This window comes from Dermacentor andersoni, chromosome 4 (genome assembly GCF_023375885.2).
Source record: "Dermacentor andersoni chromosome 4, qqDerAnde1_hic_scaffold, whole genome shotgun sequence".
NCBI classification, from domain to species: Eukaryota; Metazoa; Arthropoda; class Arachnida; order Ixodida; family Ixodidae; genus Dermacentor; species Dermacentor andersoni.
The window spans coordinates 178346031-178373459 of record NC_092817.1 but is presented as its reverse complement, the minus strand read 5'-3'; the positions used below and the strand labels follow the sequence as shown (position 1 = coordinate 178373459).

General features: G+C 43.7%; 1 protein-coding gene across 1 annotated transcript in view; it reads right to left on the bottom strand.

Annotated features, from left to right (window-relative positions):
* LOC129384962 (uncharacterized) overlaps window positions 1–27429 on the bottom strand; it is a 113972-nt gene that overhangs the window by 51139 nt on the left and 35404 nt on the right. The window contains exons 3-5 of the mRNA XM_055070693.2: window positions 11120–11321; window positions 6160–6263; window positions 409–611 (exon numbers count right to left, since the gene is read on the bottom strand). Coding sequence (XP_054926668.2) covers window positions 409–611; window positions 6160–6263; window positions 11120–11321 — 509 coding nt within the window. The remainder of the gene's footprint in view (window positions 1–408; window positions 612–6159; window positions 6264–11119; window positions 11322–27429) is intronic.

Sequence of the window (27429 nt, the reverse complement as noted above, 5' to 3'; positions counted from 1 at the left end):
AGCAGGCTGAATACAAAATTAAAATTCTGCGGCGTTATTTTATAACGAGAACTCTCCTTTATTTATTTTTCGTCCTATTTACTATTTATTCGCCGAATGCACCATCTGGGCTAAAGCTCAGTCTGCCCATTCGACGTGATAGAAGGTCCGTAGTAAATTCGATTAAATAGAAGAGGTGTTTACTGAACATAATTACTTCTATAATCCCATCTCTTTTATGTGAAAATGGGCGGGTTAGTGGTTTTCGCGCATCTCTTCGCAGTGAATTGAGCTGCACTTTTGCACCTTTGCATTTTATAATATGTTGTGCTACGTGTTAAGAAATGAATCCGCTGAGGTTTTCTTTATTAGCTGCAGCCTTCTTGAGTTTATTACTTAGTCTTCTGTAAACATGAACATATGTCTTACCTCGTCGTGTAGAAGCAGGCGACGTAGTTGTAATGCGTGATCTCCGCGCCCTTTGGCATCCCCGTGGTTCCAGAAGTGTAGCACACAGCGAGCACAGTGCTCCGAGGGTCGGTAATGGGACATTCACGGAACTGTTGCTCGTCCAGCTTCGAAAACTCGCAAGCTGACACGAAGCCGGCTGCATGTCCCATGCAAAACAGGGTCTGCATGTGCGAGAGAAGTCGAGCATGAGCTAACGCACCTAAAATGAAATGAAATATTACCGGCACTTACAGTAGATGACTAAACACCATAGATATATTTTGGCGTTGCCTGTACAGCGCACCTATGGGATGCTGCCTGATGCACCTATGGATTCCGCCTGGCTTGTGGATTACTAGGTAACGAAGATAACCTAAACCATCGGTGGATAAGCCACCCCCTGAGGAAAGACGCCCCACATGCTGACCCGTAGTGCCTATAACCAAAGAGAGATAAAACATACACACTAACACTTATCAAAATAAGGAGCGAAAAATCAATTTCTTGAGATATGATCGTCTCGGAAGCCACGGAGACAAAGAGAGCTGGCATGTTCCAATATATAGATTAGATCAAACTATAAGCGAACAATACAAGTGAAAGTTAGACCATTCAACGAAGAAGCCACAAGTGTACACATAACAACTCCCTGCTCATACGGACTAAAAGCCCGTGGCTATTTGAACAGCCAACTACACACTGCTTCAACCAGGCAAATTCTACGTTTCCTGCAGGTTCACTTTGCGTACAGGACAGTCTTGATCCCACTATGACAAAATTTATTTCAAGATGGACCTAACAAAGCATCAGCTTACTTCAACTGCTGTTGTTGATAATAACTGCACCTCAGCTACCTACGTACACACCTCAATACACGAGGCCTCGACAGGTCAAATATTCACTAGCATGCACGGATTAAAAACTGCACTAAACATTTTAAAATGCAGCATAGCTCCAGATCATGAAGGTACAACAAACGCCTAGATGAAAACTGATCTCAAGGAATATCAACAGATGACCATAGAGAACATAACCGACAACAATGTCAATGTACCATGTACTTCAAACCATGTACCTGAAACTAGGGAACGTGCCAGCGTCAGTTAATTGTAAATCACAGTAGCCGAAAAACCCAAAAGCCAAATTTCAAGAGTTTTTTTCTATAATTCTTCGTCACAAAACGACAGACAAAATGGTCCTTGGAGGACTAAATCGAATGGCACCCAGAAAATATATGCCAGCTTTAGCCTGCTTGTACGATCCTTATGTATCACATGTCTCTGCAGGATGCCTCACTCCGCATCAAGGGACGCGTACATCTACTTTGTAGCAAGCCGAATTTCCGAGGGAGGCTTCAAAGCTCAATTTTTGCGTGATAACCGTGTGTATACACACGCCGGGTGTCACGCGTAGAGGTGCATGTACTCATTCTTAAATGCTGGGCGTACCGGTGAAATAAATCGAGTAGGTCAACAGATGGTACCGATAGCGTAGACAATAGAGACATCGCTGACTGACAACCAGGTCAGTGCTGTATCTGTCGTCGAGATTACATATCCCGTCTTTTACGCTGTTCAATTGTAATCAATATGCAACAACCAGCTCCATTCAACACCCCCCCCCCCTCCCGAACACATCGTAATACAAATAGACCAACACCAATCCCTAGAACCCGAAATCTGATCGTTATAATAGTTTACCACATACCGCCGAAGACAATAATGCGCAGATGAACACACAGACATGGCGCTATGTCCATTTCTTCATGTGGGCTCTATGATACTAGTCTGAATTTGAAGATACGATAACAACAAAACGCATGGCAACACTAGTTGACATCATTTGTCAATCAAAATTGACTAGACACACGGGTTCTTTTTCTCTGCACTTTTCGGTGTATTATTGCACGACCCTTCAAAACTACTGCAAAAGCTTTGGCGCCTCAGATTTTGCACCGCCACATACATCACGCTCGTCGTGTTCCCTATATTATAGAAACAAAAATAAACTCAGCGGAAATAGAAATATACATAACTGAAAAATACCTAAAAACTGTGTACTTGTGTTCGTAAGCCATACCACAATATGTGCCATTTACTCCAGCCCAAAATGCCGCAGCAAGGGAACCGCATAACCACTCTACCAGCTTTGGGAAAAGTTTAAAGTAATGTGTTTATTCTGCATTGATCAATTTATACCTAACAAACTTAAAAAGCCAGCTAAACATACACCATGGATAAATAGACGCACTATTCAATTAAAACGCAAAGCCAAACGTCTAAGAAATGCCCAGCTACTGACAATTTAACCAGTGTTCGTGTCGCCCTTTCAGAAGCCATTGCAGAAGCGAAAATTTTTTATTTCAGCAACACTTTACCAAATTTTATTAAGGACGATCCCCAGAAGTTCTGGAACTTTATTAAGGACGGGAATAAATCCATAACGAACATTATCCACAATAGCATTCCAATAACTGATCCCAAGGCTGCTGCTAACCCTTAAATGACCACTTCCACTTTGTGTTCTCACCACCAACTGAACCCTCTTTCCGAACTTCACCGTCCTGCTCTTTTGACGTTAACATTTCTCATGAAGGTGTACTTAACATGCTCCTCCGGTTAAAAGTAAAATCATCTGTTGGTCCAGACGGCATTCCCAACACCTTCCTTCGGCGTTATGCGGAACATTTAAGTAAATTCCTTGTAGTAATCTTTCAGGCCTCTCTACATTCCGCGGTACTTCCGCTTGATCGGAAAGTAGCACGTGTTGTCCCTATATTAAAAAAAGGTGACCCAAGCTCAGTCCTAAATTACCGTCCGATTTCCATATTATCCTCTTCTTGTAAATTTATTAAACACATTGCTGCTGACTGCATTAATGATTTCTTAAACAAGCGTAACATTTTATCTCCTTTCCAACATGGCTTCAGGAAGGGGCTCTCGACAGTCACCCAATTAAGCACAGTCATTCACTCGTTTGCTTCTGTCCTTGACTAGGCTGGCCAAGTGGATGTGATATTTTTGGATTTTCAAAAAGCATTTGATGTAGTTCCTCACGACAAATTAATTTTCAAATTAGAATTCCTTGGTCTTCCTGCCTTTATCCTGTCCTGGGTTTCAGCTTACTTGACGCGTCGCAAACAGTACGTAGTGATTGATGGGCAGCAGTCCGATTCTCTTTCAGTAACCTCTGGCGTGCCTCAAGGCAGCGTCCTTGGCCCACTACTATTTCTTATTTATTGTAACGACATAGTTGAAGTAACAGAGGCCCCTGTCAATATTCGTCTGTTCGCAGACGACTGTATCATTTTTAACGATATTAATACTGTTCATGATCAACTATCTCTTCATATAACCTTAAACAACACTCTTGAGTGGAGCAACAAGTATCGCATGAAACTTAACTCAGATAAATCTGTGCTTCTACGTATAACAAACAATAAACTACCCCTAAAATTTTCTTATTTTATTTGCCAAGATCCCTTGGCCGAAGTGAGCGAGTACAAGTATCTTGGAATAACAATTACTAACAACCTAAATTGGAATAGCCATATTGCTGCTACCACCTCCGCTGCTTTCAGAAAGCTATGTCTACTTCACCATAAGCTTAAACATGCATCCCATGAAGTAAAATCCTTAGCCTATGCCACATTTATTCGACCCAAATTGGAATACTCGTGCGTTATTTGGGACCCGTTTACCAAAATCAACATTTACGCCCTTGAAAGGAAACAGAGAAGAGCCATACGTTTTATTTTTTCCAAATACGGCCGAGAAGAGTCTGTTTCTGAATTACAGCGGACAAATGGCTTTCACATCCTTCAAACGAGGCGAAAAATAATACGCCTGCCGTTCCTTTACTCCTTGATAAACCGTAAATTTTCTTTAGATCCTAGTCCATACATAACACTTTCCGCATCCAGGAAAACCCGTAATTCCCACCCCCTCGCTCTCTCCCCTTACGTTGCCAGGACAAACCTCGTTAAATTTTCATTCTTTCCTCGAACCATAGAAGAATGGAACCTCATCCCGTTCCATCATCTGAACTCACCTGAATCAATTCAAACTCCTATTATTAGTATTTCCTTACTAACATTGCTGTTTCGTGTTACAGTGTTTCATTTCTTGAATTTCATCTTTTTGCAATTCTGCCTTTTATACATGTAGTTTTATTTGTTACCATGCCCCTCCTGCTTGGGCCACACGGCCTGCAGTATGCTATAAATAAATAAATAAAATTAAAAAAATACACAACAAACCAATTTCCTGCTCCGCAATCGCTTCGTCTGCCCTCTTGCGTTCGTAATACACAAAGAAAGAGCATAATAATTTTACTTGTGCCATAGGAGTGGTGAAATCACCGCCCGGTATATGCAGGCTTTTAAGGAATATCAATATTATTCCAGGAGAATCTAGAATATCTTGATATTTTTACGCTCTCTATATGTATCATCTGTCTTTAAAGAAATACCATATAGATATCGCTATTAAGAAAGTCACTACAATTGCTCGCGAAGTGCCTCAGTTGGCATATAATAAGCCCTCATGGACACAAATCTATTCAACAGAATAAATAATAAAATAGACCTCCATTACCAGTGAAACATACTTTGACCTAGAGCTCTTTCCCCCGAGCGCACGTAAAACATATCCCCTTAGCACATGTCCCAATAAGCCCATCACGTATGGCTTGAGCAATCAAGAGTGTTCCTATGCACGACTGAAAATTGGAGCCGAAGAATACAAACGAGTGGAGAGCTGCACACGACCAAAAAGCACCGGAGGAGGTAACTTCTGGAGCCTCTATAAAACCATAGCAAACAACCAAGTAAAACAATAGGCTTTCACCAGATTGTCCAGGCGCTGTCCTCTGCCGATGATGCCACCGTATCTTACACATTTTCCTTAAGAGCCTTTATCGCCTATGCATTTCGATGAGGAACAAGTGAATGGTTGCCTATGAAGGTGACATAATGGGTTTTAAGATAAATAGATGCAGTCGATGGAGACAGCTAATCTTCTGTGCCACAAAAACTTCCAGGCCTGTGTGATGTTCTTCCATCTGTCACCGTCCGTGTACGCTGTTAACCATCTAAGATTGAGCCATCTTGTGCTGAAGGCAGAGTTAATTGAAACATCACAGCAGCGTATATAAAAGCTGATCATAATTATAATTCCCAGTTACTTCAACGGTGATGTACAGTCCATAAGAAACATCGAGAGACCACGGCAATTCTAAATTTAAATTTCTTGTAGCCCCGCTGTGCAATCTGTGATTATCTCTATGCATTGGTTAAGCAAGAGCGCGCATGCGCTAGCACGCGATTTCCGCTTACATGCCTATTTGGTGAGAAAGGAAAGTACATTTCCTGATATTTCCAGTCTCCAGACTTGCAAGCCACTGCAGAAGACAATGGCTGCAATTGTAATTGACCATAATTTTTTTTTTACATGTGCTGCAAGTTTTTAACTAAGCCAAATGTTGAAGAAAACTTATGATGCTGCCCTACCAAAAACAATTTTCTATAGGTGAATTAGAAAATAAGCGAGAGCTTCATGTAGTAATTTTAAATCGCACGACTGGTGAAATCACTAATAGTCCCGGGAAACCTGATGCCGCTAAACTGAACTATAGCGTGACGGTTTTATTTAGTTTGACCAGACAGAGGCATTCATGCATTTGTTAAAAAAATAAGCAGGCGAGCAAAAGTGGCAAGACGTGAATACCTACTTTCATATTGATATTTGCAACTGCTGCCTTGACTTTCTCTGCATACTTCTCTTCAGTGATGATGTGCCTACAATCACCGTCTTCTGCTTGGTAGCGGAGTTCTCCTGCAAAAATACGACACGTCAACAAACTGCTCTTCAGTTGTGCGCCACAGCGCGCCTGCCAGAATTGTACCGTGGCTAGTGTATTGCTCAGCGGATAAATAGGATTCGGATGCCAGTGCCGTGCACGGTGGCTGCCTTCTGATAATGACTAATTATGACTAACTATCTGATTAGGCGGAATTGAAGAAATAATCTGAGTATCGGCAAGTGACGGTCAACAACAGTTTCTCCGTTCGGTCCACCTACGTGGAATTTGCATATTTTTTATGTTTGGCTCAACTCACATGAGACACCCTGTATATACACCCTGCATATATACATCGCCGTATCTGGGCATTCATCGGCAGACACTGCGCAGCAAGAACTGACCAGACGTGTGACTTATGTCGTAGAAAGTGGTAAAACATTTTTTAGGGAAATATTGGGGTAAAATAATTGAGGTGCTTTAATTTGTTTTCTTTGAGTGCCACAAAAGGGATGGTGACGCAAGCGTCATTCAAGCGTAGCTACTTATTTCACACCTGACGTGATCTTTCTTTTTTTCAGTGAGGCTCCCGTATCTGGTATAGGCTTGGGTAACCGCACAACGTGCCATACAGTGCTGAAATGTTTTCTGCATGTGCTCATCTTATGGTGTATTGCTCCTCTTGGCTTGAAGTCGTCCGAGAGAGAAACTTCACCAAGAGAAATTGAAAACACAATTACGACCCCTTCCCCTACCGAAAAATAGGGATATGCGAAGCTTGTCCTGCGTGCACTTGACCTTCGCCATGGTGAAGTAACGCACAGGTAACGGAGCCGCATCGCTTCGGCCTCTCGCTCTCTCAGCTCGGAATCTTCTCGATGCTGTCCGATTGTCTGGGCCCGGGCGGCTCTGAATGCGCGTTTATAGTCCGACGTCATGGCCGCGCATGCGAGCGTCGGAGCCCGTTGGCTGCGTCCGGTTTCGTTGGCGGCGTCAGTGCGTCGAACCTTCGGTCGAACTGTAGACGCTCTCGTTCTCGCCAACCTGACGGAATTATGTGTGCATTCACGCTACGTCGGACGATATTTAGGCCTCAACGGCTGGATAGGCGCGCTGACTGCGAGCCCTTTCACGGGCAGCTTCTCACCGCCTCTTGTCGAACGTTGCCAGTTCTTTGGGGGAACGCAAAACGCGGGGCCGCCCCGTCCATTTTCCGACAATGAACTGAACGGATGCCAAGCCGGCCTTTCCTGCCTCCACCCCCCCCCAGCGGAAGCGAAACGACTCTGATTGGTTGCGAAATCCTTGCTGATGAGTTACGCTCCTGCACCAGCGGAGTTGTCAACTCATCAAACCGCTCTTTTCCGCAGCTGATCTGCAAACTAGCATATAAGTTTAGTATCTTATTATACAGCTGGTACAAAAATTTCAAACATGCGATCTGTCTTCGTGTAGACTGTTTTGGAGGTTAGCCCTGTGGAGGAATGCGGTCAGTGCCTGAGTACTAGGGTAACATGAGTAAATAAACCTGGCGGCTAATTATTCGATCCGTTCCAACTATTCATTTTGATTTTGAGTGTGCGGATTCCAAACCATGCTAGAATACTCTAAGGTTAGACGTACTATTCTTATATAAGGCGTCAGCTTTGTTTCAGGCGTGGCATCTCGTAATTTTCGCCTTAAAACGCCCAGCTTGCGTTCCGCTGGACCACAGATATTTCCAGTGTGCATGAGTGTAACACCATGATATTTCCGCTCACAAGATGACCTAACTGCAACCACCAACAGCTCTTTCTTATTTGGTACAGACACACATGTGGTTTTATCAAAATTAATTTTATTATCACATTTTCACACCACTTCTGAACAGCTCTCAAGGAAGCATTTAGCAAGACCAGTTCAGTGGCACTTTTCACGCGAGTAAATAGCACACGGTCGTCCGCAAACAGTCTCACATCAACAAAAAAATGAACATCTTTTGCGATATCATTAATATACTGCGGAAACAAAATACCTCCCAATACCGACCCCTGTGGCAGTTCGGACGTCACAGGCAACGTAAGTTAACGTGCACCAGAAATATGTACATACTGGTGCCTGTTGTGCAAATAGGATTCAACCCAATTGATAATCTCTAAATCTACACCAATTTCTCACATCTTTTCAATAGGTCTAATATCGCAAACCGTGTCAAATGCTTTTGACATGTTTATTACGATTATATCAATTTGTTCTCTACTATTGCAGAGGCGAAGGTGTGGATTGTTTCAAAAGGCATGGTTACAGTTGACAAGCGTTTAAAAAACCATGTTGCTTGGCGTATAAAAGAATATTGTCTTCACTACATTGGACCAATTGTTTCGAATTGTACTTAAGTGTCCTGAATGTACTGAAATTACCGAAGTACATTCCCAATAACCACAGTAGCTTCTCAAGAAACTACGCGCTAAGCAGTAATCAGGAATCAGCCCATATTGACACTTCAAAGAAAATTATGACTATTCGAATGATATTTCCTGAACTTCTAGACGACCAAAATCCCTGGAAGCGTAGTATAAGTTCTGTTTACAACCACAGCTTCCGTGTGTGGGTCTACAAAACCTTGCAGCAAATTCGCGGAGATCTACAGGCCTAACTGCCTATCTTTTGTTGTTCCTCTGAGCGATCGACATATGTGCGCAACAGGGACCCGCGCAAGAGAAAATAATGAATTGTGCTTGGAAGGGAATAATTGTGTTCTCTAAATTAAATTACGGCGGTGCTAGATTTACAGCTACCTTAAATCGCTTCATTCCAACTTACAATAAAGAAAGAAGTGCTAATAACTGTTACACTGATAGACTAGTGATGCAACTCCAATAATGTCAAAGCAGTATCGTTAGGCAGCTGAAGATAATGCTGAAATTTGACTATGGGTTATTATTACCAGCCAGAAATTCTAAAGTCTTAGGAAGTTTTAAAATAGAGAAAGCAGAAGCTCCCAGCATTTGATTTTAGCCAAAGGCCAGGTTCTCATACACTATGCTTTTATGACAAAGGGATAATAATTTAACAAATTTAAAGAAATCTGTAAGAAAAATATGAGGTACACTGAACAATCCTTGCGTCATTTCAATTCGAAAACACTATGACTTCTCTAATTAATTGGTTACACCCATGAAACAAGACGTCATAAACGGTCACATGTCCTTCACAACTGTCTTATTCTACCTAGCTCAAATTTTTACCATGCTTACTTCACCCTTTTCCTCGTCAATCTACTTGAATTCACCTTACTCCACTTTTATCCACTTTTCTCCAATTTGTATGACCCTAATCTACTTTTAGCCACCTTAAGCCACCTCGTTCTAAATTGTGCCCACTATACTGCACCTTAATTCACTTTATGCAACCCTAATCCACTTATTTTCCCCTTCATTCCCTTTACCTTAATTCACTTTCATCCACCATAAGCGACAGTGCTCATAACTATTTCTTTCACTCTGTGTTAGTGCTGACATCATAGAAGACGGGGATTATGACCTTTATTACCACTCGTTGCGGAGAACGCTGGCTTTCCTACCTCAAGGAACACATAATGCTTTCCCATTAAAAAAAAAAACTACTGACTCATCAAGGCGCTGGACTTCCCATAATGAAAGGTATTCCAAAGTAGTGCCACGTTTTAGGGAGGAGCAAATGAAACAATTGCACAACAGTTAGTGTGCATTACTGGGCGAACTTGCGCACAGAAAAACAAGTAACGCTATAGCACAACTACGGCCCCGTGCACAGTCATCCATCGCAAAATCTGATCTACGCGTCAAGTGCGTGAGCTATATATACATGAACCGTTGAAGGTTCCAGCATGCCTTCCAAAATTCTCGTCGCGGACGCAATCTCAGTACAGAAGGTGCGGCGAGAACGCAGATATCAGCTAGAATCAACGGTGACATACGAGTAGGTTCCAATTCTTGAAGGCGCGTCAAGCATTGTGCGATAACTTTAAAGCTTTTTGCGAGTGAAATGCGGTCTCTGGAATAAGGGTAAACAAGTACGCGTGTCAATATTTTAGCTGCAGATAACACAGCTTCAATTAACGGGCTTTCAACTGTTTTATACGACATTTCTCGCATAAAGTTTACGAGCTTTTTGATGGATAATTGCATCGACCACTAAGAATTCATCTCTTGCACAGTTCCTTTGTAAGGTAAACATCACATATCCAAGCTCACTACAACAATACTGCTGCTCTTGTTTATAGACAACTGGCAGGAACAAATGACATATCTCATCCCACTTCAATATGCGTAAAAAATAAGAGTGGCCTCCTTGATGAGGTAGGCTAATTGAACGCCTGCTGGAAAGAAACGCTCGATACTTGAACCCACTCTGCACTCATCCACTACTTATGCTTGCTTATTTTTGTTTGTTTTTTTGACAGTACAACTTCGCCCCCCCAAGCGTATCTGTCCTGTATTTTATTGTAGTTTTAAATGCCTTGCAGCATTCCTCCCATCGTTGTAGCACTTAATAATTCCAAAATAATTTCACTCCAAGACACGTTCAGGGCGTTCCCGTGACGGCGAGTCTGAATAGATGGGGCGTGCAAGGAGCATCTTATAGCCGAATAAGTTGCTGTTGAAAGGGTGATACAGTGTGTCAGCTAGGAAAAGAGTGGAAGGGACGCGCCCAGCTTGGAGTAGGATAATCCTTTAAAAGGTCTTATTGACAGTTCCACGCATGGGAATAGGTTTGAATACAAGCTACAGCGTGCATTTCCCGAAATATTTCCTCGTGCGCCCGTCGGCAAATGGCATCCAGCGACACTTTCCTTAAAACAGTTTATGTACAAAGCATGGGTCTAGTAAAAACCATAGACTGGAAATATATGCCATGTTCCCCTACTTACGTTCGGTGAGCGACGTCTTGGCTAAGACAACGATGGCTCCAGCCAGGATGCAGCCATACATGGATAATAAATTTCCCACTCCGTTGTCCACGTGAATGCATACCCGGTCCCCTGGAAGCACACCATGCTGCTGGAAACCCACCGCGTAGCGTTCCATGCCTACCAACACCTGAGCACGTGTGAGGCTCACGCCATCACTAACCTGCAGGTACATAGAAAAGAGAACACTGAAACGTTTCATTGTTGCTCCCGCCAAAGATTTGACGATCTCCGGACAGTCTTGCAGGCGTTTTTCAGCTACACAACATTTATTTATGTTGTATTGGTGCAAGAAAAGAGTGGGGCTACTTCTCAAGTGTTGCGGTAATTCATGCTGTTTCTGCTACTTAGCTGGCGCAAACATCTCCTGCAAAGAGAGAGAGTGAAAGAGAGAGGAAACAAGGAGAGGAAAGGTAGGCAGGTTAATGAGATGGCTGTCCGGTTTGCTAGCCTACACTCGTGGTACTCGCGTTAATTGCGCCAATGAAAACAGGCATCACTGTGCTCCCTAAAATTCCAGTTTTTTTTCTTTACGATGCCTGTAATAAGCCTTGAGGCGACAAGTGCTGCAGTTTACCTTCCACAAGGTTTTATGGATTAACTGTGGCAAACAGCATAACTATATTCCAGAGCCTAATTACTCGAAGTGGTGTACTTAATTATCACAAGAAATCGACATGCCGAATCGGCTAATTAGTAATAAATAGCTAATTATGTTGCGCTACGTATTGTAATCTACGAAATGTATCTGGCGACATTGCGAGGCATATTCACTTGCTACGAAATTTGAGAATGGTACATGTTTCCACATTTGCGCTATCAGAGTTGCCTTAGAAGTGCACCGTTGTTCCACTCAACAATCAACATAATTCAGTTTTACGCAGTGAAGCAGAAATGTAACTGGAATTAACATGTATATGGTCGCACAATTTGGGAATTAATATCTCCATACTGGAGGTATGCCCTCAGTTTGTCCCATGAGAATACGCCTTGCATACTCGCTGCCTATAATTCCTAAATAGAATATGTGCCTCAAAAGAAAGAATTAGGAGGCTAATTACTGACCCTTTGTTGATCTGTTGGCTATGGATTTTTATTTCCTGTGCGAGTAATAATCGTCTTTTAAAGTGACACCACTAAGGAGCTACAATTATGCTATCTGGCACAGGTGACATTGCAAAATACTGCATCGTCTAAACAAACAAACGAACAAAATAAGTGCGCATACTTAGGCACTAGTCGTGAACATTGGTAAGCGTAGCAGTATATTAAGTTAGCGGAACCTATTTTAACAATTTTGATGAGGAGAACAATAATGTAGCTGTGGAGCAGGTAAAAGCAGGTCAACTGTCGAAAGGCGTACATATCGGAGCGGTTCTCCTTGCTTACGCTAAGCAAAGCCGATTCCAACGCATCGCATTCTTTCGCTTCTATGTACTCTGTGAAAAATTAGGTCATGCAGGCCTAAGTGTGTGTCGTAATAAGGCGTAACCTCGAGTGGCTCATCATATCAGCGATAGTTCATTAAACCACTTGTAAGAACTTTAATTATTGTGGCGATTCCACAGCTAACACAATGCGTGAGTGTGAATCCTTTTGAGGGACTGGCACTTTGGTTAGACCAAGGTCAATCTGGTTTCACCCGTGGTATCTGGTGACTCTAAATGGCTTTCTCCTGATCGCATGGCCTCGAACTAGCGAAGTTTCTTTCAATTGTCTACCTTATCAAGTATGAATGGTAGGCTTCTCGCGTTCGTTGGTTGTTACGGGTAACGAGGAATCAAGGTACGATTCCGGAGAGGGGGCCTGAAACACGGCTACCATATCCACGGGAGGCCGAAGGGGCTGAAATTACTCACTCCCGGTACAGGGATGTAGGCGACGAAAAATAACACTACGGGACACTTCTGAGGTCCGATAACTAGATTGAGTACAACAAAATTTTTTTTTATTGAGGATCTATTGGAAGGCAGCTCTGTTATTCTCAGTCGTGGTAATTCATCTCTAATAGGGCATGCTAAAGCTGCTGCGGCTAATAAACTGGTTATTTGATTTTCAGTTGCAGACGAGTAGAGCGTCTACCCGATGCGACAGCTCCGATTGAACATCGAGCTGGTCGTTTCTTGCAGCCCATTAGTGTGCCCCTGGAGAGGACCGAAGCTTTTACATTGTAGAAATTAGTGATCAACGCAGGAGAGTAGCCCGAGGAAACCTGCGCGGAATAATGCAGCAATACCTCGTTTATGTTCGGTTTGTTTCTGAAACACGTCATAATAATTGAGAGGCCAGACAGGTGCATGTGCTAGAAAAGAATTCTTGAACCGTCACAAGAACTACTGCGAAAGCGTTCGATAAGAATGCTTGCTTTATTGAAGAACGAAAGTCAGATCTTGGAAGGAAATGAGACGTATGCCTAGTTCTGGACATTAACGAAGCCAACCAGTGATACGCCTGATTTATTCAAGTGGCTCGCTGAGCAACTTCTGGGAAACCAAATTATTTGGGTTCTCAGAGTACCATTGTTGGAAACCTGAAACACAAAGTTATAGTTGTGAAGGAGTAATTTTGAGTGCCGTCTGTGGTTTTGTTTTTCTTAGATCGCTGAGAGACTCTCCCATTCAGCGCACACGTGGAAAGCCGGACGGCTGGCCCGGGAGTTGCAGGAGAAGTGGCCTATTGTTACAACGCGCAGATCCAGAGATGATTGTTAAATTTTCTGACACCCCCCGCGTACGCAGCGCCAGCGTACGGCACGTGGCACAGACATAAACTACTTCTTCCCAGCTCTTACTGATCTTTTGGTCTGCATGGAGAGACAAGGAATAATTGCTGATTATTAAGGAGAACTCATTATTAGGTAACAAAACTTGACGCGAGGAATGCTGACAGGGAGGGCGGACACGACTCTTAGCGCGAACAGGTAGAGCTGAATGTCAGCGCTCCTTGTTTAAAAAGCGATGGCAGCATCCAACTTACGATTACCGTCGACGGTAATGGGTTTAGCAATAAAGGGATATAGTGTCACCACGCATTACCGCCGTCGAAACAAGTTTTCTATGAGGTGTGCACTGCAGCCGGCACTTCTATTTGGCTCTTAGCTTAGAATATTCAGTTCAAGTTTCAGTTTATTTTTCATTATTGTTCGCGGCGCCGTGGAGCGCTGCTTCCGCGAAGCCTACGTCTGGCCTCTGAAATCTACGGCACGCTGGCGTGCGCGAACGCCAAGAAGCACTCATGCGGCCACCGCGTTCCTCTCTCGCACTCCTGTTTTTTTGCTCACACTGCGTCATCTAGTGTCAGTAACGAGAAGTCCGCGCATAAACTCCGACAGGAGAAGCGTGGCGCGCAAGGGCCTACGAACGCTGAGAGTGGTTCCGGCGCTTGCCGCAACCACAGTAGAACATGCTCAGTAAGTAAAGTTGGCGAGAGTTCGTTGAAGGGCGTCAAATACTGCATTCATGCCGCGACTAGCTATAGCGTTGGTGTGAAAGATGTTCATCTAAAAGCTGCACTTATCCATCGCATTTATGGCGCTGCCTTATAGACCGTGGGGTTGCTGAGCTTGGGGTATCCGTGCGGCGTGGACTCGATTCTGTTCAGCCTAGGAGAAAATTAAGGGAACTTTTTCGTCACATTAGAGTGGTGCAATCTCAACGGCGTTCGCTAGTTGCCCAATTTGGCGTCAAAGACGTTGATTGCAGACTGGCACACGCCTATTGACACATGCCCAGTGACCCAAGTTGGCATCAAAGAGGTGCACGGAATACAAGTATGGACCGAGTGGCACATACTCAGTTCACTAAATCAGCACGAAAGGGCTTCCATGGAAAGCTGTACCTGAACAACCTCAAATCGACAGTGACCCATGTCGGCTTGCAAGAGGTTCGTTGAAGAGCGGCACGTATGTACAGGCGCCGACACAAGTGGCATACTCCACGTAGATTGCTACTACAGCGCCGTCGCTAAGCATTTTGGCGAGCTGAAGCACGAAACACTGACACGAGTCAAGCGACATGCCTGCAGATAATAAAGGGCACCCATTGGCTGTCTGGATTCGAGATGCTGCCTGTAGATGGCGCCGCCATGCAGTCTGCCGTTGCTCCGGCTCCCGCGGCGGGGAGTGTACCACTTTTGTCGGCGCCTGTACATAGTGCCACGTGCTCAGTGACACATACTGGTCCGATCGTTGGCTTAGAACTATGTTCCCTCGGCACGGCAGCTTGCTATTTGCTGCCCATTCGACCACAGACTGCCAAGTGACCCAATTAGGCGAAAACTGGTTGCATACCAACATGGAGAACCCTCGAAAAGTGCAGGAATTACCCTAAGAAATCTAACGCATTTCACATTTGGCGGAAGCGATCTCGCAACGAACATCGAGGGTAATGCGTTTACCCTTGAATCAACATTCCGACAAGGCGTTTTGCTACCGTCGAAATGTAGTATGTATGAGGCATTTAATTATTTGCTTAGGAATACTGTCAATCTCGTCAGCGATTATAGCAGGAAAAGTACTCGAAATGTGTATTGGTTTCACAGAGTCATACATAAATAATATTGTACATTGCTATTTTAATAATGCATTGAGTCAAGAACCTTGACTGGTCCCCCATCTTTTCTACAAATGATCCACAAAAAGCATTTGCACTGTTTATCTCTATGCTTCAGCAATGTTTTCATCGTCATTCCGTTCAAGTTAAATGCAAAAAGAAGTACGCGTCGTCTCACAATCCATGGATAACAGATAAGCTCTTAGCCTTAAGGCGCAAAAAGGATAATCTTTATAAGAAAACCAAACGACAACCATTTAAGAAGAATTTAGCCATTCGGTAAAAAAAGTTTTCTAACCAGCTTTCTGCCACACTGAAAAAAACTAAAAGAAAACATGGTATGAAAGAAAAATTTTGGAATGCGGTAAAAACAAAAAAAGAAATGGGAAATTGTTAACTCCTTCTTAAACAGGGCAAATAATTGCGAAGCTATAACAGAAATTGCTTATCAGGGTATGGTATACAAGACCGCTAAAGAAATAGCTGATGCGTTTGCTGATTTCTTCTTTAGCAGCGAGCTACAGTCACCTGCGCATGACAATCCCCTGCCCCAGCGCCTGCCATACGCTTTTCTTTTATTTCCAACTACATCCCAGGAAGTTCTTAACATTATAAACAACATGAAAATAACCGGCACCATAATCGATAAATTACACCCTTCCCATTTAAGATTAATTGCTCTCTTAATAAGTGATGTCCTTGCAGACATAATCAACTTCATGTTTAAATCAGGCAGTTTCCCACAAGAACTAACACAAAGCAATATCACCCCAATTTTTAAGAAAGGTGACCACATTATAATTTCTAATTATCGCCCCATCTGTGTATTGTCTTTCTTTAGTAAGGTAATTGAAAAGCTAATAGAAAAACGTTTGACTAATTACGTTACAAAATCTAACATTCTCTCACCATTCCAATACGGCTTTCGCTCGGGTTACTCGACCGAGCTGGCTCTAGTTGCTCTAACCGATCAACTAAACCTCGCCATCGATGAAGGGAATTAGGCAGCTTCAATATTTGTAGATTTAAGCAAAGCGTTTGAGAAAATAAATCACCGCATCTTATTTCGTAAGCTTGAATCATAGGAAATTACCGGCCCAGCACTCTTGTTACAACAAAATTACTTAACAGACAGAATGCAGGTAGTAACCATTTCAGGCGTCCATTCTAAAACCATGTTCAATAATATTGGCGTGCCCCAGGGTTCCATAGTGGGTCCGCTTTTATTTTTATTATACGTCAATGAACTGCCTAACTGCCTGTCCTCTTTGAAATGTATACTTTATGCAGATGATACTACTATTATTTTTTCCAATAAATGTATTACAACCTTAGTATCTAACCTTAATGGCGATTGACACCGCCTGCTGCAGTGGAGCCATTCTTATCAGCTACAGATAAAGCCATCGAAAACAAAATTTGTTGTATTCAATTCCCAACAACGAATACTTCACTCCATTCCTCCTATCGTTTTGGGCGGAAGTCCTATCCCTGCAAGTTTTTCATGTAATTATCTTGGCATAGAAGTAGACTACAATGTTAAATTTATTGAACACTTAACCAAACTAAAACAGAAGATTACCTACGGGATTAGGGTACTTCTAAAAGCACGAAACATATTTCACCATAAAATATTACTATCATTGTACTTTTCATTTATTCATTGCCACATTAACTACTGCGTTACTTGCTGGGGAAAAACTTACGTAACCCATTTAAACTCATTGCAAATCCTACAGAATCAGGCTATTAGTACTATCACACTTAGCCCATATAACAACAGCGCCTCATATCTTTTACGAACTAATCACAATCTTACAGTCACCCAACTAATTCTCTGTTTTTCCAATAAAGAGCCCTCTCTCTCTCTCTCGTTAAATATAATCTAGGTACCTTTTTGTTCCGTCAAATCAATTACACACGATGCGATAGCTTGATACCACAATCTTCTCTATTAAATACTAATATTACCAAGTTTGCAATAAATAGGAACTTCATTTTACCTAAAATACATACTAATTATGGCAAACAGAGCGTCCATTTTTCATCTATCGCATTCTTGAACACACTACCATTATACATAAAACACTTAAAATTCATGAATTCAAGAAACAACTAATAGATTACATTCTATCGAATACTGATGCCTTGTTCATACCCACAACCATTCCTTCAGGGTGCCTTCATTTCATTTTCACTGCCATACCGTTAAGTTTCTGTTTCTGCCTCACATATACATTCGAATTAGCAAATTATTATACTAAATGTTAGCAAATTCATACTCAAACCTATAATTTCTTCTATGTTAACAATTTGTTGAAACTGCTGTACTTTTGTTTAATTACGTTTACTTTGTAAAGGAGGTCCTATTCCAGTCTTTGACTTCGGGACCTCCTTCTGAATATTAACAACTTGTAATCTTTCTAATGATCTCAATAAAAACTGATTCTGATTCTGATTTACGGCAGCAGGATTCCTCTTTCGTGCTTTAACAGCGCTAGGCGCTATCTAGCGTTGCCTCCAAACCTGCGCGTTGCCTCCGAAATTCACGGCGCGCCGACCCGTGCGAACGCTGAGAAACGCGTCACGCGGCAACCGGGCTGCTCTCTCATGCTTCCTTCTGGGCACGCTATACAATCTAGTGCCTGGTTCCATCTAATTTACCGTTCAGGGTGTGTGCAATAGCGTAGAAATGATTATAAGAATGAACACGTGGTGAACATCTGAAAGAGCTATTTGTTGTTGGCACGGGGGAAGTATACGCGCATTTGCGGCGTTGTCATCGACCCTCTTGGCGGCCTTCCTATTTTAAAAATCTACACAATCTACCTGGAGTTCTACCCTTTTGTTATGTCGCTGATATTTGTAAGGGGCGAAGAAACCGGTGACGAAGAGAACTTAGCCTTGTTGTGCAGTTTCCGGCGAAGCAGGCAACTGAGAAAATAGCTCAGTGTATTGGATTGGACTAAGGATATACGAAGCTAATTTACTTTTGAGGTATTAATTGGAAGCATTACTTAGGCATACCTGTACGATTCTCTCAATAACGCAACGGTGACTCTTCCTGGTCAAAGGAAGTTGTTCAAATTTAGCCCAGCTGAAGCTTGTAATATGTTCCTAGCAGCTCGACTTAGGCACGTCCTTCAAGTGCTACACTGTCACGGCTGAGGTTCCAAGCTTTCCAACGTGTGCTTGTGGTTTCTCTCTGGAGCTCTCGCATTCAAGCCATGTGGCGTAATAGCCTTTTTTTTCCTCTTTGGAGGAAGGTATAGATATGGCTAACTTATTAGGTGACTGGTCTCCTGGGCATTTTTTTTCGCGATGTCAGTAGGCCATTTGTACGAGAAATGTTACGGATTCCCTTATGCAATGTCCTACCATTAATAGTAGGTTTATCATCTGCCAGAAATGTCCGAACTTCAGCCTTCTTCAAAGAAGTTGTTAAAAGTTTTGAATTCCAAAGGTTCTCTTGAAAATGACTAATTTCACTGCGCCCCGCATAGAAATTTCTCCGGTACTTGAAGACACGTTGTGCCCTGTTCCTCTTTATTGTGTACCTTACTCAGGGTCCAATTACCCAGATTTACTTAAGCGTGTCCATCGATTGGTCTTTCCTCCAGGCGTGAAGTATTTTCCATCAAATGGCATTCGGCATCCCTTTCTGTGCACACTTCGATGAAACAAGAAAAAAACGGGGCTTTGTCATGCCGTCGTCAAAAAGCTGTTGTTTGTTGTTTGTTGAGTGCTACCTGCGTTTGTTGATTCTAGAGATGTCGTATTCTTCTTGGGCATTCTCCAAAGATTACTAAAGAGATGTGGATGCCACGCCATGCAAAATTCCTTTGCGTCCTTTCTAGAATCCCTGTGACGAACCATGCAACATGGGAACACTAGGGCTGCACAGCCTTTGGTGCAGCAGAACATATGACAGCCATACTGAATCAACGCGAAGCACTTGGTCGCTATTTAAGGAATGTGCTGCTTACGCTTGTAGTGTGTATGCCGCTAAAGAATCAGCGGCGGACTGGATGTCAGTACAGGACGCTTGCAGTTGCTTACTCGATAGGTACGTGGGTATTTTGGCAGTCATCTTCAATTTCTTAGTGCTCTGCTTTTCATTAGGTACTTTACTCTCGTGTAATAAAGAAAGAAAACAGTGGCAGTTTCGCCTGAAAAGGGAAGCATCGATCGCGGTAGCAAATTAATGGACAGCTATACGAAGTGAGGATAGTAGTTTCATCGGCCGCGTAAACTTGGGCAGATTCGCTTGATAACTGAATTAACAAGCATGATGTCAGCGCACACAGACAAACATAAACACATCACACTCGATGACAGCGGACATTCTTTATCAAAACTCTGGCTCCCGAGTCGGCGGGGCAGCGGCAACGAGCAAAGTGACCTTCAGGTTATCTATCGCTACAGGGTAAACTGAGGGGCGAGAACACAGCACGCACAAAGGTACAAGCTGTCTGCAGATCGCTTTCGAGATACGGCACACGCGACCGCGCAAAGTACGCAGTTGCTGGCGGAGTCGAAGCCAGCTGCTGGCGGCGTAAAAGCCTCCCGCGTTGCCTCCTCCCTTTCCTCCCTTACGCGCGTGGATTGAGCTGTGATTCTCGATTCCCCTTGCGCCCGTTCGCGAAATACCCAGTTGCTGCCGGAGAACAACGCCGCCTCCTCTTCCTCCCTCCCCGCCTCTCATTCCCCCATGGCGTCTCGCGTGACGGAAGCCAGAGCAGTTGTTTTCATCTTTCCCCCCTCTCGCGCGAAAGGCGGAGCCGCGATCGTTGGCTTCCCCCTCGTGCTTTCAGTCGTACATACAGCGTACGGCGCGCGGTGACGGTGCTATCGCCCTTGCACTTCATACGGAACAGCGGCGGAAAAATTGCGCCTGGAATACCATATAATTGCTATCGCAATAAGAATCATTAGTGACCTCATGGGCTTCCGCCATTTTCTTCGAGGCGTGACGTAGGCGCGACGGGTACAAGAAGGCGCTGGTGGCTCCGCTTTCTTTTCGTAACGTGACGCAAACTTGTCTTTTTCCCCGAGAAACTGAAATGAATTCAGTGAACCTACCGCTCTTGATGAAGCAAAATTTTCCTCAGTAAAAATAAAGCAGCTAGCTCAAAGTCTGTAATTCTTCCGTCGAAAACGCGTCTCGCTTCCGTCATGCGCTGCGTACAAGCCTTCATCTGCTTCTTTAGGTAAGTAAGATGCATGTGCCTTGGAAACGGGATGAGTCATCGTACATTGCCGCCAGCGCACTTGTTTTCTAACTTGAGACCATATACGCGACCTACGAGTAGCGATGAGCGCATGTTCTACGACACGTTATCGCTATCTCTCAAAAACACAAGTGACTAAACCCGACTCGGCTGGCTCAGAAACTGCTGAATAACACCGACAGCGTCGCGCGCGCCGGAGATAAGCGCTTGCGCGGCGCCAGCGCCGGCACTGTTATCTCTTGTTTATTGCCCGTGAGGTACGGGCAAAACTTAAGTCCTTTGCAGTTAACCCCTTTCGTTACTCTGAAGGACCCTTTGCAGAAAGGAGTAGCGCCGATGGCACACGTCAGCACACTAACTTCCTTAAGAGGAAGCTTTAGCTCGGGTGCTCCTATCTAAATACATGTAAAAGGAGAATTCGTTTTTCTCGGCAACCATTGCACCAAGTTTGACGGGGTTTGCTGCATTTAAAAGAAAAGTTTAAAATCTAGTGACTGTTGGTTTGGAATGTTCGATTTAGGTTGTCAAATTTTTATAAAATTTTGGCAATAATCGCAAATTTTCAGAAAACGACACTATCAAGTTTACAACTCTGTAACTTAGCAAGAAAAAATGATATCGCAATTCTGCGAATTGTACCTGATAGCACATCTAAAGCGGACAAAATTTATATGTTACACATGAACCTGAAAAAATGGAGTATTGTGTAATTGCAACTTTTGCAGAACCTCTGTAAACAACGTAACAAATTCACGTAAGATGTTAACTGACATATCAAATTTGTCCGCTTTGAATGGTCTAATGGATGCCGTTTACAGAATCGCGATATCTGTTCTTGATGCAGAGCTATTAGCTTGTAAACTTCGTGCTTCTATTTTTTTCAAACGTCTCTATTTTTGAAAATCCTTTTAACAAAATTCACACCCTAAATCAAAATTCCGCTTCCAACAGTCACTAGAATTTAACTTTCTCTCTCAAATGCAACAAATTTCATTAAAATCGGTCCAGGGGTTATCTCAGAAAAACGTTTTTGCGTTTTTACATATATTTAAATAGGCCGCGTCGGAGATGGGCCCGAGCTAAAGCTTCCTCTTAAGTGGTCCCTCAGATGAGCGCCGGAAGAAAAATACCGCTGCTTGGTGTAAAATAGCAAGGGAGAAAAAATTTTTAAGAAGGTGTGTATTTGTATTACATTTCGCTACTGTGGAATCCAAAAACGTTTTTCGTTGTTGATGCCTTACAATGTGCATATTAGTATGTTTGATTCACGTTCTTGCCATCTTAGCAGTAATTTAAATTGGTCCAGCAACTATGTAGAGCCGGTGTTTTACAATGCTGCAGTCTGCTAGAATAGGTGTACATGCTATTTGTTCTGAGGCTGGCCACGTTTCTGTCGTCCTTTTTCACGTCCTTGTTGTCCCTTCCTTCGTACGTGCAGGTGTAACGCGTTTTATTCAATCTGTTATTTGCACAATTGTGATTGCGGGGCAGAACTGCGCATTTGCATCATGGCTCAGCTAAACGCTAGCGTTGAAGCAAGAGTTGAGGTCGCTCTGACGCTTGGCGCTCTCGGATCTCTTGAAGATGAGATAAAGGCAGCCAAGGCGAAATTGGAAAACATCAAATGTCCACTCATGATAAGCATGCCTTATGTTGACTGCTTCGGCTGTGTCCCCTTCAGCCACCAAGCGCGGAAGGTGGGCGTACGTGCTCAACGAATGGTGGTTTCACGATGCTAACACATGAAACACGACGCAGGAAATGACACTGCCGGATTTCAACATGGTGGCACTAGCGATTTGATGCGAACGCTTGAGAGTATATCTAGAGTAAATATTCGCTGTTCGACCAATCGCATTGCCGCGAACTATTAACACGTTTTCGCAAGGTTAAAAAATACTTATGGGGCTCCGTGGTTGTGTGGCAGGCTTCCTTCTATTGATGAGTTGTGCACGCTGTGTGAGAGAGTAGCTCCTTGTCCACTCGAAAAGTTGATGCGCGATGTCATTTCCGGTAAAAGAACTTTGCCTTAAGGGAGATACTCCTTTATCGTGTGTCACTGTGCTTGAACGCCTTTCCAATAGATGTCCCCTTACCTATAAAGGACTTTAGAGTGCCCGTGTGTCAGGGGTATAATTCGCTGCTTAACCACACCTTCGTGACGAAACGTCAAGGCGCCGCCTGGCGTACATTTCTTTCTGTAAAAGCAGCCGTTGTCATAATCTTCGATGATCTAAAAAGTGATTAGTCCTCATTACAATACGAACGCAGCATTGAAAGGTGCAACAAGTCGCCGAAGAACTGTAATGTTCAATCAGTAATACTTCAAGTGGACGTGTCTAGTTGAAAAATTGATAGCCCACAACAAAAATGCCACCACCATCCTAGAGCAATGCAAATGCGATGGGCAGGCGTTACGAACAAAATATGTTCATGGCCCCAAACGGCGGGGAAAATTCGGCGATACGAATCCCTTTCGAACGCCGTTGCACATGGCCGCTTATTAGCGTGATTCGCGGGGCTCGTCACACCGCAAATTATGTCGGAAAATCTCTGAAACGGCGACCCAGCGCAACGTAAAACAACGTCAAATCGATGCTTGTGAAACGGCCCTTTCTGTGACGCTCCTCACGGCACACTCCGCCAGCCAGTCAGCAAGCTGACATGGCGGCTATCTTGGATCGCGAAATCGCAGATGCATTGCACTGGCTTCTGAACGCTACCGCCCATTTTCTTATTTAAACGTTAACGTAGCAATATAGATGCCAATGACCAGAAAAAGTATCTGTGGATAAAATTTGCAACTGCATGTCACCTTTCGCCATCTTGATGGAAACAAAAAATTGCGTTTTGCAAAGCTTCCGCATCTTCTAGTGACCACTGAAACTATGTCAGTGATTGAGGCCACCTGTGGCGGGGATTTTAGGCATAACTTGTGCGGCTCTTTTTGTACGACCAGTGTGATCGTCTCGCGCACGTAATCGGCGCCTGGCGCTTGAGCTTCTGCGCAATTTGTTGTCAGCGTACGGCGGTTTCATTGCCTGGTGCGCAGTTCTAGCCTCTTTTCGATCGTTGTGGCCTCAAAAAAAAAAAAAAAATCCGGCAATATTCCGCGCGTTGCGTAGGAATTCCGCGAATAGTTTTTCTTCGACACCATGCATCAAGAACAGGACTTTCTTCAGTCATGTCGGCGTCGGCGTGGCAGAATAGGCGAGTCATTTCTTCAGTAAAGTTCGTGATCTTCTTATTCGGCAGCTACACGCGGGTTCCTCGTAGAGCTTGGGCTAACTTTTTGTGTTGGACGCACGTGAAGGTCTACGCGAAGCCGCTGAGGAACAGGCCCCATATAGTCAGGTTCGATTATCGGTTCTCATACCACATCATGGCGGCGTCTTCTAAGGTGAAAGTCGCATGTCGCAGCTTGTCGTTGGAGTTCCAGTTGAATGCAGCGACCATTTCGAATGTTTGCAGCCATGGCTTTAAAAGGTGATCCACGGAAGGTGCGCGGCTTTCTGGGATGTTGCAGCACAATGGGGGACGCTGGAGCTGCCACTGGGGTTGAAAACGGATGCGATTTGCTTGGCTGTCTCAGGCAGAAGTACGTGTTTCGGGGGCAAGTGTTCTAGCCTGCGTTAGCTCGATGGTCCGGGACGACGTTGGTGTTTACTTCTCAGTCCACGCTTTGATCATGGCTTGTCGGGGGCGTCCGGTACATGGACGCAAAGCACCTCCACCAGATGTCACGTGGTAGTGACGGTCAAGAGCACAGTAGCGAAACTGCGAATGACGAAACTAACTCTTTATTTAGCGAACCTGTGCCAAGAAATACAGACCACACTAAAATCACGGAGCTAGCGGCGAACACAGCCATCAAAATCTCATCAGTGGGTCAAGTGCGTCGGCTTCTATATGTGAGTCATGGAATATGCCAGAGTAAATGCTGGAGCCCGCGAGTCTTCCAGAATGTACTATGCAATTTGCGTCTCGAGTACAATCAGATTACGAAAGATTCGGTGACAACAGACAGCAGATAGAACAATGGATAACATTCCAGGAATTTCAAATACATTCGGGCGCGTACTGCGCTGAGCGATAACACTTGTAAGAAGGTGAAAAGCGGTCAGCCGAGCGGTCATGTGCCCTCGTCTTAAGCATTGTTTACGACGTTCAAAGATACAACAACTAGCCTAACGTCAATCCCTCGTGCAGTTCACTGTGTATAACAATTATATTTCAGTAAAGAAAACACAGATAGCTGAATACGATGATACTAACATGAATCATTTATGCCTAGCAGGTCCTCAAAGAAAGGTCCCGTACATAGGCTGCAATACATGGCAATAGAGGGCATGCCCTGCTCCCCTAAAAGAATGTGTGCGCAGATCTTCTGGCTGACGATCAGGATAAAAGTTACTGGAAATGTTTGTAGCCTGCACTCTGCGCGTCTAACATTGTATGCGCTGTGACGTTATGACGCCAGGGTACTGCAGTATTTCAATAAGCACACCTGCACGTTATAGATACCGTGCGCCCTGCTTCTACGCACCGTTTTTAAGAACTACGGAAGCTTCAGTTACAGGGTCAGAAGCCACCGGCGTGTTTCGCTAGACCCTAAAAAGCCACGCAGCAGCATGCTCAATTGCACAAGAACATGGCGAAGGAATCATACCACATGTTATACACTTGCAGCACACAGCCGTTGGCGTAAATAATATTTTCCCACTTTTTCTTGGGGTCAATGCGGGGGGGGGGGGGGGGGGGAGGGAGGGAGGGAGAATAGAAATAATTATTCCGCAATTACCCTACTCAGTAGTTTCGCAATGAGGTGAGGCATTATGGCGTCAAGTCATCTAAAGGATCATTGCAAGCATTGCATCCACTTGAAACACACAACAGGAAATTTTTGTCTGTCGTATTTTGGGACGTTGTTTCTGTTGCCTGTCGTTCTGTTTTCTGACATTCTGTTGTCTGCAGGGTGGCGTGCTGTAGTCGAAAGTTCTTTTAGTTCTTGATCAATATTTGATTCAAAATTTACAGAGACCTCTTTAAGTCCATGTAAATTTGTTAGTAGAAAAAGGAAAAATATAAAAGAAACTGGAAAATAGTTTCGCCACGGGGGATTCGAACTTGGAACCTGAGGAACCTAGCCCAGCATCTTACTACTGCACCACGCCGAACACGTCTGAAAGTGTACATTTTAGCTATGTCTACTGTAAGAATCTCTGTCTGCGTTGATGTTTACATTTGCATTTTAAGAGCCAAGATGCGCTTTCACTCCGCCGCGTCAACTGCCGCATCTCTAGAAGAGCAAGTGTTGTTACCATCCCCAGTTACATCGTGGAGTGCTAGAACAATGATTTTGCTTTACGATATCCATATTAAATAAGAAATTCAGAAATAAAAAACGGACACTGTTAGTGTTGTTACTGGTGATTTCGACAGTTGTCTCTCGCTCTTTACAGTTTTGAGCTCGAGTATGATTCGTTTGTTCCATGCAAAATAGCTACATAAACATTCATGGATAACTGTTCATTCTGACAGCATACTGGTTTCTCACGATAACGCTTTACTAGAATAATGAGACACGAGCAAGACAGCTTTTCACGCAAATTTGTGGAAGAACCCCAAACTTCTTTTTTGCTTCGTAAAAGCTTATGCAATATTTCTGGGAAATTAACTGTGTCAGTTTAACGGCATATGTAAGTCCACAGGCCTGTGTGCCACGTCTTACCAAATAGCACAAAGCGGACATGCAGCCATTCCCGCAGATGGTACGGTTTTGATCAGCAGCCGATTTTGAGGAGGCCGGTAGGGCGTTTATGGTGCTTCGTCGTCACGGCACAATTATAACAATTGACCACGGCAACTATAATACTGGTGTCGGTGTTATCAGCATTGCCGGCTTCAGCGAATTACGATTGATTACCGCGCAAGTATCAGTATCAAGATCAAGTATCAATCAAGTATCAGTATCAATATCAGTATCAGTATCAGTATCAATATCAGTATCAGTATCAGTATCAAGATCTCATTAAGGTGCCTGGTGGTGGTCCCGTGCAGACGATGACCTCTCGGTGAGCGCATATTTCCCCCTCATCTTTTAAGAGGTTCAATACTTACAAGCATTTGTCTCGCAAACCATATTTATTTCAAGGAAATTTTCCACGTCTCAATAATTTCTCTCGTCGTATTCGAGTTCTGATTGCCGTGTTATAGTTTGTTAACGAAGCTTTCCCTCAAGTCTAAATATTTTAAGGCAGTTTGTCGGGTGCGTACCAAGGCCACGTACGCTTATATCGCCTTCCGTTTCTCTACCAAGGTTGCGCTTTAAAATCACGGCGCTGCAAGTTTGCTTCAGAGACTTTCCTTTCCTTCCCACTTCTCCGCCCTTAAACTGGCTCTCTTAACTACTACACGCAGAGACAAAGCAACATCGCGCGCATTAGATGCTATAGATAAGATGAATATTTACAAATATTATTAGGGTTAT